General features: G+C 49.9%; 1 protein-coding gene across 1 annotated transcript in view; it reads left to right on the top strand.

The window, feature by feature from the left end:
* Window positions 1–214: 214 nt before the first annotated feature.
* Window positions 215–15,130, top strand: part of TMEM201 (transmembrane protein 201) — a 51,803-nt gene continuing 36,887 nt past the window's right edge. The window contains exons 1-2 of the mRNA XM_038376905.2: window positions 215–536; window positions 12,543–12,663. Coding sequence (XP_038232833.1) covers window positions 424–536; window positions 12,543–12,663 — 234 coding nt within the window. The 5' untranslated portion in view covers window positions 215–423. The remainder of the gene's footprint in view (window positions 537–12,542; window positions 12,664–15,130) is intronic.

Genomic DNA, 15,130 nt, shown 5'->3' with positions numbered 1-15,130 from the left:
AATCCGTGCTGCTCTCGGACCGCCGCCCTCCCTGATTCACGGCCCCTCCTGGCACGACATTGGCCTTTCACGCTGCATCCTCCACTCCCACGCCCGCCTCCGCCTTCCAGCCCGGCCCGCCGCGGGAGCCTCCTCCGGAGCGTGAGTCACTCGCACGCTTCCCCCTCCGCCAAACCTCCCAGATCCCTCCCCCGCCCACACGCCCCCTGTGCCCGCCGCTGATTGGCGGATCGGCGGGTGCGGGGGGGGGGGGCGGCCGGCGGCGCTTACAAAGCGCGGCGGCGAAGGTCACACGCGGAGGATTGGCTGGCGAGGGAGCGCGGGCAGGGCCGGGCCGGGCCGGGCCGGGCCGGGCGCGTTCTCCGCGCGGCTACTCCGCGTTCGGAGCGGGCCGGCCAGCGTTCCCCGGGCCGCTCCCCGCCGATGGAGGCGGCCAGCGCGCTGCTGGCCGGCTGCCCGCTCGCCGGCCTGGCCGGGGGGCTGGGGGTCACCGTCTGCGCTGCCGCCGGGCTGCTCCTCTACCACATCGCGCGGAGGTAAAGGGGGCGGCCTCTTCTTCGGCCGCCTGGGCGCGGGGAGCGGAACCGCGCCGGGCTCCTGCAGTAGGCGCGCTGCCCGGGGAGCGGGGCTCCCTTCGTACCGAGGCGGCGATGGGTGCTGCCGCGGGAGGCGGGGTGCGGTCGAAGGGGAATCCCCTAGCGGGGGAAAGTGGACGCGGCCGCCGCCGATGGCTCTTGGGGGGCGCTCGGTGCGGCATTGGCGCTGCCGGCTGACCGGGCTGTAGAAGCCGCGGGGCAGGGGGGGGGGGGCGACACGTGCTTGCCGTGTGGGGGACTCCATGGGGGGGGTGGAGCACGGGTAGCTGAAGGAGGGAGAAGAAAGGGGTAGGAAGCCCGGGCGCGCCCCCCCCCCCCCGCTAAACAAGGGAGGAGACGTAGCTCTCCCCCGAGCTTGTCACTGGCGCACCCGCAGCAAAAGAGGAGTTAAGCACCGTGAAGAAAAGAGCCCGGCCGCTGAGAGCTTTGGCACAGCCCGGGGTGGAGTAGGAAGGGCAGATAATAGATGCTCACGAGGAATAGGCGGCCCATGAAGCGTCCGAGCTGTCCTGTTCGGGTGCCATGGCCCTGCCTGATCCCCTAGGTCTTTAGGCTCTAAAGAGGCTTGGGAGGATTAGATGTGATCGAAAAATGCCTGCAAGGTCCGGTTCACCGTAAACCCTGGGGTGGGGGAATATTTCGCTGGATTATCAACATTTACAGCGAAGAAAAATGCGGCGTCAGCACTTTTTAGTTTGGTTTAAGGCAACTTGCTGTGTCTGTTTTGAGATGATGTTGATAACTTGGGTTTTAACAGTTATAAAGGGTTGAAACCCCAAAAGTTAGTTCTGTCTCCTGCCGTTAAATAATTAGTGCCTGACTCCCTCCCGTTCATTTTCCACAACTGTAAAAAGATGAAAACATGCTTAAAAATTGGTATTTGTCCAAATTCTTTAAAAAAAAAAAAAAAATCAAATTCTGTCAAGTCTAGTTATAAGGTCTTTGTGGCAAACGCTGCGTCTTTGTGTGATTGTTCAGTACCAAGCATGATGGTGCCTGAGTTGCTATTGGGACTTTTGGGTCTTATGGTAAAATTGTGTATGATAAAATATGTAGAATGGATAAGAGTGCAGCTGACAATGGCATTTCTGTCTGTGTTAATTTCTTCCATAATTTCAGTATCTGCCTAGGAAACAAAATTCCGAAATGGGCAAAAATGGGAGCGGTTATTTGTAGGGGGATAGCGGGATACATTTTTCTCCATCCCCAAAACTATTTCCTGTCTGTGTTCCATAACTGAACACCAGACACTTGGCTCTTATAGGAGATACGTAAATTCATAAAATCTAAAGTGTCTTCCCTTCCTTCTGTAGATGTTTCAGTGGCTGGCATTTTTTTGTGAACTATATTACAATAAGTTATTTACCCAAGTCTCATGGCAGCTCTACACTTAAAAAGCTGCATCTGCACAGTGCCACTCTATACTAGAAAAAAGAAAAGGAGTACCTGTGACACCTTAGAGACTAACATGCATCCGATGAATGCATCCGATGAAGTGAGCTGTAGCTCACGAAAGCTTATGCTCTAATAAATTTGTTAGTCTCTAAGGTGCCACCGGTACTCCTTTTCTTTTCGCGAATACAGACTAACACGGCTGCTACTCTGAAACCTGTGTCTATACTAGAAGTGTTACATCTGTGCATGTGCACTTATGCAGCTGCTCTTCTGCGGTGCATCTGGTGAAAATGCTCTGTGCCGATGGGAGAGAGTTCTCCCGTTGGCATATTAAATCCACCTCCATGAGAGGTGGTAGCTATGTCGGTGGGGGAAGCTCTCCTGCTGACATAGGGCCGTCCGCACCGGTGCTTAGGTAGGTGTAATTTACATTGCTCCGGAGGGTGGCTTATTTGCACCCCTGAGCAATGAACGTTTTACTCCTGGCAGAATTTTGTGCCAAAAAATTAAAAATTCTGCACACTATATTTTAAAAGTCTCCATGTTTTATGTATCAGAATAAGACAATATAATCCCTCCAGTTTCAATTATTTTGACGATTTATTTCAAAATATCTGTCAGCAAGTATGTCTGTAACAATACAGTCAACAACAAAAGATTTCCCCATGAGTAGAGAATTAAAGAAATTTCTATACTTTTGTTGAGTACCTCAGTCTGGGTGTGTCACACATGCCAGCTGGACACGTGTCTTAGTTGATTCTCACTTTTTCGCCTTGCCCACATAGCGGTACCATATTTCAAGTTCCCAAATAGAAGACAATGGCAGGGGGAGGGGCAGTTGGAAGGGGGGCGTACAGTAGGGGAGTACTAGAGAGGGTATTTGGAGCATGCTGGAGGGATGTGTACACTGGGAGGGGGCTTTGGGGGGGTGCTGGCCCAGACACCTGCACCTCTTCCCCCCAGAGACCGGCTGAGGGGTGTCCCCAGGCCCAGATGCCCCCACCCTCGTTCCTCCCCAGAGCCCAGCCACAGGCTCCTTTCTGTGCAGTTTTGTTACTGTCCCTCTGCGGAACGCGGTGCGGCCTTCCTTTCCTCACCATTTGGCAGAGATGGCGCAGCTGGGTCTGCTCCCATCCCTGGGTGGATGAGGATCAGGCCCGGTAGCCCGTGTGTGCAGCCTCCATCCCTGCTGGACTCAGAGCTCTGCTTGTTGCAAGGCTGTGGCCCACTCAATGCTTCCTTCGTTCAGGCCATGCCAAGAACTGCAGCCTGCCCATGCCTCCCATGCAGGCCCACTGTGAGCTGGTAAGCCGGGCTTTGCCAGGTCCAGCAGCTCTGCAGCGCCTATTTTGCAGGGGTAAAATAAAATTCTACAAAGAACATTAATTCTGCACAAATTCTGCTTTGCGCTTTGGCGCAGAATTCCCCCAGGAGCATAAATTATACCAAAGTGAGTGAGAGTGTAGACCTGGCCTTAGTGAAGACAGTACTATGCTGATGGGAGAGCTCCCACTGGCATAGTTACCGCCTCTCACAGAGGTGGATTAACTATGTCAATTGGAGAAACTCTCCCATGTCATAGTGGTATCTGCACTGGGTGTTAGGTCAGTGTGTTGCTAAGGGGTGTGGATTTTTCACACGAGCAACCTACTTATACCGAAGTAAGTTTGGCCTCAGGCTTTGAGATTTTCATTCCGACTCCAATATTTTTTTTATTTTTTTTTTTAAGCAAATGAACAGTGCATTATAATGGGGAAGGCGAGAGATACTTACTTGTTTTGCAGACTTTTGTTTGGTTCATTTGCGGGGAGGGAGGGGTGTATAAGTGCAATGAAACAGGATCCCACTAGGGAAAGCAATGCCAAGATGGTACCCTCATGCCGTACAGTGGTGCACTATAGCAGCTTAGAAAGGTAAGCAGGGGTTAATGCTGCTCTTTAGGCTTTGGTTATTTTTGGCGATTCCTGCTGAATTGAATGGAGTTGTACTGGCCTAAGGAAGCTTTAAAACCTTGTATATGCTTCTATTAGTTATCTTTTCCCCTTTTTCAGGCTCAGTCCTTGAAACGTTGTTTTTTATAGCCTCCTGTATCTGGGGTGGAGTCAGGATTTGAATTGCACAGTGGGAGCTGAGTTGAATTTGAGAAGCTTAGAACTAGCATAACTTAAAACCAGTGTTTTGATACGTGCTTTTTGACAAGACGCACTTGGTGTAACAGAGCAAGCTTGGGCCATCCTATCACCCATAATGTGCTTCACTGGAGTAGGAGACAGTCCCCATGACCAGTGTAAGGTTCATTTACAGTTTGAACTTTCAAATGGAAATAAGGCACCTACAGCAGAATAGTTCAGGTTTCTTCTAAAACACGTAGGCTTTATATAAATGAACAAATAGGACAACAATCAATGTTCCCCCATGTAAAGGACCTGACATTTCCATTTGACTTTAAGGGTAGATAAGAAACTGATGGCCTGCAGCTATCTTCCATGAAATAAGCCATGCTTCCATGACCGTCCTTGGTGCTGATTTAGCCAAAGTGCCCCTTTGCTTTGCTTAAGTGGCTCAGGTGGAATGTGTTTGTGGAATCCAGAGAATCTTAGTTTTTTGAGCCCCTTCTGTACAGGGAAATTACCCGTGTTCTGAAAACATTCTCAGGGACTGGTCTTCATAAGCGTTTGGGGGTAACGTAGTGGTGCTGTGCACTGCCGGGATGAAGTACTGTTAAAAATTAGGTTTCAGAGTAGCAGCCGTGTTAGTCTGTATCCGCAAAAAGAAAAGGAGTACTTGTGACACCTTAGAGACTAACAAATTTATTTGAGCATAAGCTTTCATGAGCTACAGCTCACTTCATCAGATGCATGCAGTAGAAAATACAGTGGGGAGATTTTATATACACAGGGAACATGAAACGAAATCTTATGCTCAAATAAAGTTGTTAGTCTGTAAGGTGCCACAAGTACTCCTTTTCTTTTTGTTAAATATTATTCCACCAGCGCTTCCCAGTCTCCTATACTTTGCTAACAGCAAAGGGGTGATGGGGTGGCAGTGACACTTCCGTGCAGAATTCTCTACTGGGCTGGGGGCCTGCAACAGTACCTGGAAGAAGTGTGAATTGTCCAGTACAAATTAATGGGTTTGTTAACTCTGAAACTCCTGCTTCTAATGAGCCACCCCAGAGCAGCCTAGGTTTCTGAGTGACCCCATCCCACTGAGATGAATGGGGTCGTTAGCACTTTTAATGTCTGCAGACCTAGATTACACTCAGGTCACTGGGCATGTCTACATTTCCTCTGCCTGCAGCAGGAAACAGGTTCCTAGCTGCAGTGTAGACATCCCCTTAAGGACTTTCTGTTGAAGTTACGGTACTCTAGACCATATTTCCACTAAGGAAGGACAGTTTTTCAAAGCAATTTCAGGAGTGGGAGGGGTTGGTGTGGAGTGGAGTGGGTACTCAGGAAGACTGGTGTAGTCTGGGGGATTGAAAACACTGATTTAAGATGTATACACACTCTGTGTGTGTGTATATAAATCTCTCCTCTGTTTTTTCCACCAGATGCATCCGGTGAAGTGAGCTGTAGCTCACGAAAGCTTTCCTCTGTTTTTTCCACCAAATGCATCCGATGAAGTGAGCTGTAGCTCACGAAAGCTTATGCTCTAATAAATTTGTTAGTCTCTAAGGTGCCACAAGTACTCCTTTTCTTTTTGCGAATACAGACTAACACGGCTGCTACTCTGAAACCACTGATTTAAGATGTAGCATTGACCCTCTGATCAGAGGGGTGTGGCTGCCTCTAGAGAAGATTTCTTTTAAAAAGGGTAAATTTGTTAAATAATACATTTTAAAACTTGATCCAACCTTGTGTCATTCTAGAACCTTGGAACAGATCCCTTGGAGTCCAGCCTTGGGAAATCTCTCCGTACCCATGCTTTTGTCCCTCACTCCTGCCCTTCAATTAGACTGGTAATATCCCACCCACATGCTCTCACCACAAACCATCCTCCCCTCCATGAGGTTGGGATCTTCTGATTTTTGAACTCATTTCCATGGCAACAGATTACAGGGTCACACCAGGGGGATTATTTCTTTTTATCCTGAATAAGCAGGAGGAGCTGGAGAAATCCTGATCCTTTGTGTGAAGGAAGGGTTGATATTTAATCCTTTGTGGCCATTCAGCCACCCTTATAAGGATGCAAAATCTGGAGGGGAGAAACAGAAGCATGTTTGTGGGAATCGGAACTTCCATGCTCTTCCCACAGTAGAAAGTGCACTTGTACCTATTAGTCTAGTTCTCCTGTGTAGTCTCTGGTACCAGCAAATCTTTGGATGGGACAAAAGTACTCCTTTTCTCCCAGTTCCTCAGAGACAGGCCCAATAGTCCCCACCCCCGTTTTGTGCCTGTGGCATCAAGTACTATATCCTCCTTAAGGGGCTGGAGAGCGTGCCCTCTAGCACACCTGTCTGGAGGAGCCAGAAGTAGACTGAAGTGTGCCTCAAATGGACCTCAAACTCCTGTATGGTGGTCTGCTTGGCTGCTGAAAGGTGAATGCCGGTAGTCCGTGGCTTACTTGGTTTGGCCACCTAATCTAAAGGAAGGACATCTTCCCCTCCCCCCCATTTTAACAGTGTTCTTTAAGTACCTATCTTGAATTGAGCACATTGGGCATTAAAATAAATCTTATTGCCTTAGGACTCTCTCAGGGGGATGGAGGGAAGGGCCTCTCTTTCCTATGGGTCTCTTAATCGCTGAAGATTTTCTCTGTCTGGTCTTGTCTTCGCTGTGGGGGAGAAGATTCACTCTGAACTAGTGTTAACCAACATGAGCTAAAATCCTAGGGAAGACAAGACAGTGCATAGTTTTCACACAAGTTAGCAGGTCCAGGTAATCCCTAGGCTCCCTCATAGTCTTTAATTGGACCTGCTAATTCATAAGAAGACTACAAACTGCCTTGTCTTCTCTAGGATTTCCACTGGAGTTCAGAATATGCCTTTTTTCCCCTAGTGAAATACCACCGTGTGTGTGTGATATTTATGCTCTGTTCTCAGCCCTGGGGACCAATGACCTCATCTTAACCACAAAGCAGGTATAGCACAACAACAGCTAGGCAAGCTTGCTCACGAATGTTTTAATATTGTGGTAAGGAGACCACCTGTTAGGGATCCAAGTCTCATGCCCACTTACTTGTTGCGTGCTCTGCTGAGATTGCCATGAAGGAAACCAGTTTTGCTGGTGTTTTTGAGAGGTGTGCACCTGGGAGCTGGGCTGAGACCATTTAGTGATAACTTAGGCAGCAAATATTTTGACTGTTTACTGTCTCCAGGGTAACCAGCTCTTGCAATTTTAGTATGCGTTTCATGGTATTTGGTGTGAGGGGCATGGATCTGTGCTCGTGTCTCACTCCACGTCAGTACCTGGCCTGGGCTGGGGAAGCTAACGAGCCAACCAGCGGACCAAATTCAGTGATGAATCCTGATCTCGTGCCACCTGAGGCACATTGCACAAAGGCTGAGATATTTGATGCATTTCTTAATGTTCCAGTTCCTGGAAGTTTGTGATTACATGAGAATCCGTTTTCATCTTTAAAAAATCCAGCCCTCTTGATTGCAAAGAAAAGCTTGAAAATGTGACCAGAGTGTATCCTACAGACTCAGAAACCAGAAGACAAAGAGTACCTGTGACTTTTGGAACGCTTGGGGTTAACATTGCTGTGTCTCTGATCCAGAATGCTCACCAGTGAAGACGACCATCTTTCTCTGGCCCCAAATCTCCAGGACTCTCCCATTCATACCTGCTAACCAATAGACCAGGGGTGGCCAACCTGTGCCTGAGAAGGAGCCAGAATTACCGATGTACATTGCCGAAGAGCCACAGTAATACCTCAGCAGCCCCCCCATCAGCTTCCTCCCCACCCCCCGCCTGCCAGCAGCCCTGCTGATCAGCACCTCCCCCTCCTTTCCTCGAGGTGGAGAGCGAGGGCATGGCAGGCTCAGGGAAGGGGGCAGGAAGGAGCGGAGGCCTTGGGGGAAGGGGTGAAGTAGGGACAGGGCCTGTGGCAGGGTCAGGGGTTGAGCATGCGCGCGCAGACACCCCCAGCACATTGGAAAGTTGGCGCCTGTAGCTCCAGCCCCGGAGTTGGTGCCTATGCAAGGAGCCGCATATTAACTTCTGAAGAGATGCATGTGGCTTTGGAGCCACAGATTGGCCACCCCTGCAATAGACTATTGGTTTCAATATGTGTTTGTTTCTCTCTCCTTTCTTTCTTTCTCCTCCCGAACCCACTCTATTGCCTGCCATAGAGCCCATGGGGATGGGTATTCTGGTGCAGGGCAGCATTTTTATCCCAGCAGTATGACTTTCCACCTTGAACTTCACTAGTAGAGAGCAGCAGCACTGTTGGGCAGGGTGGGAGAAACTCAAGAGCTGAAGCTGACCCCTTTATTTATGGACCTGCCAAGTCTCCTGTCTCAAATAGGAGTGTCTTGCATTGGGGAGTGTACCCATGTCCCTACTTCACTCCCTTTAACTCCTGCCGTCCAGCTAGCATTCTGTATCCTGGCATTTATAATCTCATCACTGGTGGTAATGGTGGCTGCTGTTTCTCACTGGTTCTCTGAGATTTGCCCAAGTCCTACAATCAGTAGCTTCCCTTACAGCAGGGTCCTTTGTGGATTGTGGAGGGAACAGTTCCCTGACAGCAGAGTGTGTAGAAGATCTTTAACGGAACTAGTTCTGCAACAATGCCAGCAGCTCTGCCTTTGACACAAGGCCAGGGTGGGCAGCAGAGCGCTCCTTACTGTGACTGATCTCTGGCCATGTCTTTTAGGCAGGAGTAGGGAAAGGAGTCTTGGAGGCCCTGAGGGAGAAGTGTGGAGAGAAGATGGACAGGAGTCACAGGACTGGAGGCTGACAGGGGCGTGAAGGTGGGAAAAGGGACAAGAGAAAGGAAAGCTCCCAGCCCTGCCATCTGTACCTAGTTGGTATCTTCAGAGAATCTTTCTCAGCTCTGATCTTTTGGCATAGACCCCATGCTAGGGCCCTGGGAGGGTTTATAAGCATGTTATGTGCTGGCTGTCTGGGTTGCAGTTGTCAGCATGATCCCTCATCAAGGGCTGCTGGATAATCCAGGACTCAAAGGGAGCTGCCATGTGGGTCCCAGCAGAGCTGGCCACAGTCCACTGATGAACGAGTGCCATTGCTCTGGGTGGGTTGGCTTCTGCCTCTGTCCTGAGGGCTTGTGTGAATGAGATGCCTTCAGATGGGCATTTCTGCTCCTGTTCTTATCAACAGCTGTAGTTCAAATGGGCCTTTGTGGCCAGCTGACTGACTGCGTAGGGTAGCTGCAAACGGAGCTTGGGCAGATTTTCAGCTTCATCTTTAAGGAAGCTTTTTGTGGGGGCCCTAAGGTATCTGTGTCTTGAAATGAGGTTGTGTTGCAGAGGCCTTGGGTATGTGCAGAGCAGTGAGAAGCCTTTTCCCCTTTACTTGCTTCCAATGGCATTTCTACTGCCCAAGAGAACTGAAGTAGTTACTTACTGCTTCAACTTGCCCCAGCACTCGGTGGCCAGGCAGCTTTCGTTCATAGTGAGTGCAGGGTATGTAAACGCAGAGGTGGGTAGGAGAACCCTGTATAGCACCCTCCTCCTCACAACCCCCAACTCCTTGAGACTCAGTGATCCACAGGTCTGCAAACAGGCTGTTGTCACTCAGTCACCCTGTTTGTTCAGTGGATTTCACTCAAAAGGATCGGAGGGGGCTACAGAACATGCTTCCCCTAAGTGTGGTCATTTGGAGTTTACTCTGTCTGAGGATCTGTTGTAGCTGGGCTGGGGCAGGGCCTTTTTGTCTCAAGAGTATCCTCCTTAAGCAAGTCCATTGGCTGCCCTGAATGCTCTGTAAGGCTTTCCTACACAGGTCCAGCTTATGCTCAAATACATTTGTTAGTCTCTAAGGTGCTACAAATACTCCTTTTCTTTTTGCGAATACTGACTAACACGGCTGCTACTCTGAAACCTACACACATCAGTTAATCTCAGACCCTCCTGCATCCCCTTTCCATTGGCTCTTCCTTGGAGCTGTTTTTCTGAATCTTCCATCCCCTAGTCTGTTGCTGTCACTCAGACATTGATTTATTTTAACTGCAGCTTTCCGTATTTGTTTATAGAGTAGCCATCTGAGGTGGGCAATCAAAGGGGAGAAGGAAGATTGGCAGTCCCTGCTGGGGCTGTCAGATTGGCATTTATCAGCAGACCAAGCCTCTACCCCTTTCTTTGAGTTGAGTATCTAGCCCAACCATCTTATCCACCTCTCAGAAGAAGGGCAGGGTCAAATAGGTACTTCACATTGTTTTATAGTCCCAATGGCCAGTGAGTGTTTCTTGAGCTTAATCATTCAAGCGCCTGTCCTGCATGCTTGTCTAGCTATAGCTGCACAGATACGGTGGTGAGGAGAGAGATATAAGCACCCCGATAATATTTATAGGCAGAGCCAGGCGTCTGTGTAACGCAAAGCAGATCTGAGTACCCACTAAGCACCAGGACAGAAGTCCTATTGATAAAATACCGAAAAGGACAGAGATTGGAGGCAGAGAGCAGATTCCACACCGCAGGAGGATGGGAAGTTTCTCATAGTTGCTGGAGCTCCTGTGGGATTTTTTTCTGAGTTCTAAACCTGTGAATTGCTTGCATGCCCTGCTGCTGCGGCCGTATTGGCCAAGGGCCAAAGGAGAACTCCACCCCTCTGCCTCCCTGGGTACAGATGGCCGGTGTTTGGAGTCTTATTTTGTCCCACAGGGTCAACATGTAGCAGCCACTCACCTGTCACACAAGTGTTTACTGCAGTACGCCATGGGGAGCCCTTTCCAATGCGCTGTCCATTGGCGACATGACCATTGTGTGGCATAACTAGAAACTGCTATTCTTGATTGGGTAGCAGCTGGCCCTGTCACTCTAGACAGCTGTTGTATACAGTCACTGATTGGCTGTTGGCTTGAACAGCTGTCCCTTCGCTCCCAGACCTGGTTGGCTGGTTTTAATAAACCCAAACAGATTAACTCTGTTCTTTGAACTACGGTGAAACTTGTTTCTTGGCTCGGTTCCTGGTGGAAGACCAAATCAGAGAATTTTACTTGAGAGATCCTAGAGGTCCAAATGCGGAGACTTTAAGCGAAGTCTTTGTTGTGGTCTCCTCCAGTCAGGCTGCATCATGAAGGAGGCTAAACTTGTTGAGATTCCTATTTTATTAGGATTGTTTTAAAGAAGGGGGACTGGTGGGCTCAAGGGATTGGGCTGATGGTTCAAACCCAGGCACAGAAAAATGGGGATTGGAAGTTGTTTCCATCTGAAAATCGGTGGCTTGTGTGACATGAGTTTGGGTCTCAGTCTAGTTCCCAGTGGGCAAGAAACCGTATCTCAAAAATCTCACTACTGCATTTTTATTGGCAGAGAGACCACAAGTTGAATAGGGCACAGAGAACTAACTCCCCTGTTGCCTCTAAAGGAGATGTTGACAAAGGAGTATTGTGGGGGGAAGCCCCCTCCCCGCCCAGTGCTTTAGATTTGCCTTGTGGGTGGATGATTTTAGTCTCCAGGGCTGCCAATCTAGCACCTTGCCTGACAGTCTAATGAGTTGTTCCCTGTTTATAACAATGAATTCCTTGCTGCAGCTCTCTGTTTGCACAATGACAGTAGACCAGTCAGTTTCGTTCTGTTAAGTCTCTCTGATTCTCGTGCACTAGCCCAGTGTAGTGGGTTTGGACTGTAACTATGGAGGTCTGGTAATAGTTGGCTTTTGAGCAAAACTTACCTTCTCTGGCTTTTGTTTTAAGATCATGGGAACACTGTGTAGGAATTAGAAATGACCTATTAATCCTTCAGTCCTTCTTGCCAATTCATTGGTCTAGTGCTGTGTAAAAAGCTTCAGTTTACAATGGTTGAACTTGGGGCCAAATCTGATCTACCTGTGTCCCTTTAATGTGAGGTGCGATGAGCTGTTTGGGCACATGGCGATTATCAGCTAGTCTTGCATATTTCTGATGTCCCCACACGTGGCCCGATAGAATGTGGTGGTCACAGCAGCTTTCAATACCACCAAGGCTTCCTTTTCCCATGGCAACTGGAGCACAAACTTGAAGGTGTGCCAGGACTCTCTAGCCTAGGCAGGTACTGTCGTGCACCCTCCAGTTGCATTGATGCTAGCCACACTGGGGATGGCACATGAGGCAATTCTGGGGGTGCAGAAATAGCAGAGCAGGATTCCAGGCAAAGCCATCATTGTTGGTACTTTCCTTGTGCGAACCCCAGTGAGACTGGCCAGGATGGTGCTGGAATTGCCTTTACTCATCTATCCAGTCTTCTGCCCCATTCTAAGAAGGATCATTCAAATCCCTGATGTTACTTTGAGGCTGCATGGGGTGCGGAAAGTTGATTACTATTCTCAGACTCGTATGTAAAACACATCTGTACTTTCCAAATTGAGCAAACAGGCTGCTGCCCTGTTTCCTTCTCGCTCACTGGCCCAGCTCAGTTTGACACCCTTCTGTTTCTGTTTCTAACAGGAAGAAGCCCACACACATGTCTGTGAACTGCTGGTTCTGTAACCAGGACACGGTGGTGCCCTACGGGAATCGCAACTGCTGGGACTGTCCTTACTGTGAACAATACAATGGCTTCCAAGAGGTACTGCAGGGGCTACCTGGCCAGAAGGCTGCTGGGAGGCGCTGTGCCCTGTGGGAGCAGCAATTGCAGGGAAATCCCTACTCAATCCCACATGACGGAGCATGCTCAGTGCAGATGAAATCTGCAGAGAATTTAGCTGCTGAACACTAACAAGTCTCTACTGAGCATGTGTAAACTGAGATTTTTCAACAATTTATCATTTGATCAAGTTTGAGTGAATTTCACAAACACAACGAAAGGGAGACCCCGTCAGATTTCAAGTCCTTGCTCCAAAGCATTGAGGCACTAGATTTTTCTCAACAGAACAGCTGTGGGAATTATTTGACATGGATAAAATGATGTATTTTTTTCCCCAACCTTGTTTTCTGAAATGGCTGAACCGTTCTAGCTTTAAAAAAAAAAAAAAAAAAAAAAAGTAAATTCAGCCGGGGGGTGATAGGCACCTCATGGGAAACTTCAGCCCAAATGGTGAGCGTTTGCAGGAGGGTTTGTCCGCCCAGCAGTGGGGAGGTGTAAGTCCCAGATGCATACATGCTAGCACACACAAAATAGCAGCGTGGCTGCTACTGCTCAGGTATGCACCCAGGGCAATGGTGGGCAAACTACAGCCTGAGGGCCACATCCGGGACCGTCCTAACTGGCCCTTGAGCTCCTGGCTGTGGAGGCTAGCCCTGCCCCTACTGTTCCCACTCCCCCACAACTATATCGCCGCACAGGCAGTGCGGCTGGCTCAGGCCGGCACGGCTGCCAGTCCTGCCACTCTAAGCAGCATGGTAAGGGGGTGGGGAGTGGGGGGGTTGGATACGGGCCAGGGTGTCCCGGGGGGGCAGTCAGGGAGCAGGGAGCTGTTGGATGGGGCAGAGGTTCAGGGTGGGGGATGGTCAGGGGATGGGGAACAGGGGAGGTTGGATAGGCGTGGGAGTCCCGGGGGCCTGCGTGGGGGTGTGGATATGGGTCAGGGGACAGGGAACAGGGGTGGTTGGATAGGGGGTAGGGTCCCGGGTGGGAGTTAGGGGGTGGGGGTGTGGATAGGGGTTGGGTCAGGTCAGTTAGGGAGCAGGAGGGGTTGGAATGGGGGGGTGGTTAGGGATCAGGGGGCCCTGGGAGGGGGCGGTCAGGGAACAAGGAGCGGAGGGGGATTCTGAGGGGGGTATTCGGGGGGACAAGGGCCAGGCTGTTTGGGGAGGAACAGCCTTCCCTACCCAGCCTTCCATACAGTTTTGCAACCCCGGTGTGGCCCTTGGGCCAAAAAGTTTGCCCACCCCGACCCAGGAGGTTGGGTAGGATTGAACTTGACTGGCTAGCCCAAGCCATTGCCTGTGCTGCTATGGCCATGATGGTGTTTTAGGCACTTGCTCGACCTGAGCTAGCGCATATGCCTACCTGCGCTGGGAATTAATCTCCCTGCTGCTGGGTAGACGTACCCGGCGTAATAAGCAACAGAAAATGGCTTTATCATGGCCTTAACTGCATGGCCTTCTAGCCAAGTTTCTCAAAGTCTCTCTCTTTACAGAGAGAGATTAAACCCCACCCTCCACTCTGTCGGTAGGGTTGTGCCCAGTTTTCAGGTGGGGAAACTGAGGCACAAAGGGTTTGCTCAAGGTCACAGGGTGGGTCTTTGACAAAGCCAGGAATAGAACCCCAATCTCCTGATCTCCAGTCCTTTGCTTCTAACCACACAGCCATCTTTCCCCTGGCTTTATGTCCCCAGCCAGGATTTCCTTAAAGTCTGACCTCGAGGCACTTTGACTCCCTTCCTGCCCTTCCATGAATTCCCTTCCCTTAAAGCCATTCCCCTACAATTAGCTCATCAAACGTACGGCAAAAGAAGCCAACTCTGCTTCATCTTCTCCTCCTTCCAAACCTCTTCCACTTCTGGGGTGTGCACACTTTGTTATATGTTGACTGGCCCTAAAATCTTGGTAGAAACTCTGCCCAGATGTTAGTCTGTGGCCTGCACATCTGCATGCACAGGGTTATAGCCCGATGCTGTTCTCTACCATGGGAGACTCGTCTTCTGTATTGAACCTCGTTGTTTGCCAGCTGTTCATTGGTGGATGCTGGGCTGCTGTAGATTGGAGGATCCAGAGGTGCTGGGCTAATACGTTTGTGACAGGATATGCAGTGGTATTTGATGGGCGTGGGTGCTCAGTAACCTTTAGCTGCTTAAGGACATTTTTGATAGGGCCCTTCTGTCCCCTGCTGCGGCTCCTGGGCAGTTTAGTGAAATGTGGGGTACAGTGCTGATTTTGCACCCCTTAGTGGTGTGTGCACTAGACAATCCATGGCCCAGGAGTATGCACGAATCTCTGCAGCGCGGCCTGTAAAATAGCTGGTAGTGGTGTACAGAAGGGGGGAAGAGCAATGGATCTTACTTTGGTTTTATTTCTTCCTCGTCGTATGAGGCAGGGCACTGACAGTGGAACCCCTGCAAAGGGTGGACTCGAGCTCATGCTTTTCTTTGCTG

This window comes from Dermochelys coriacea, chromosome 18, assembly GCF_009764565.3.
Source record: "Dermochelys coriacea isolate rDerCor1 chromosome 18, rDerCor1.pri.v4, whole genome shotgun sequence".
NCBI classification, from domain to species: domain Eukaryota; kingdom Metazoa; phylum Chordata; order Testudines; family Dermochelyidae; genus Dermochelys; species Dermochelys coriacea.
This window is presented reverse-complemented; position numbering and strand designations above follow the sequence as displayed.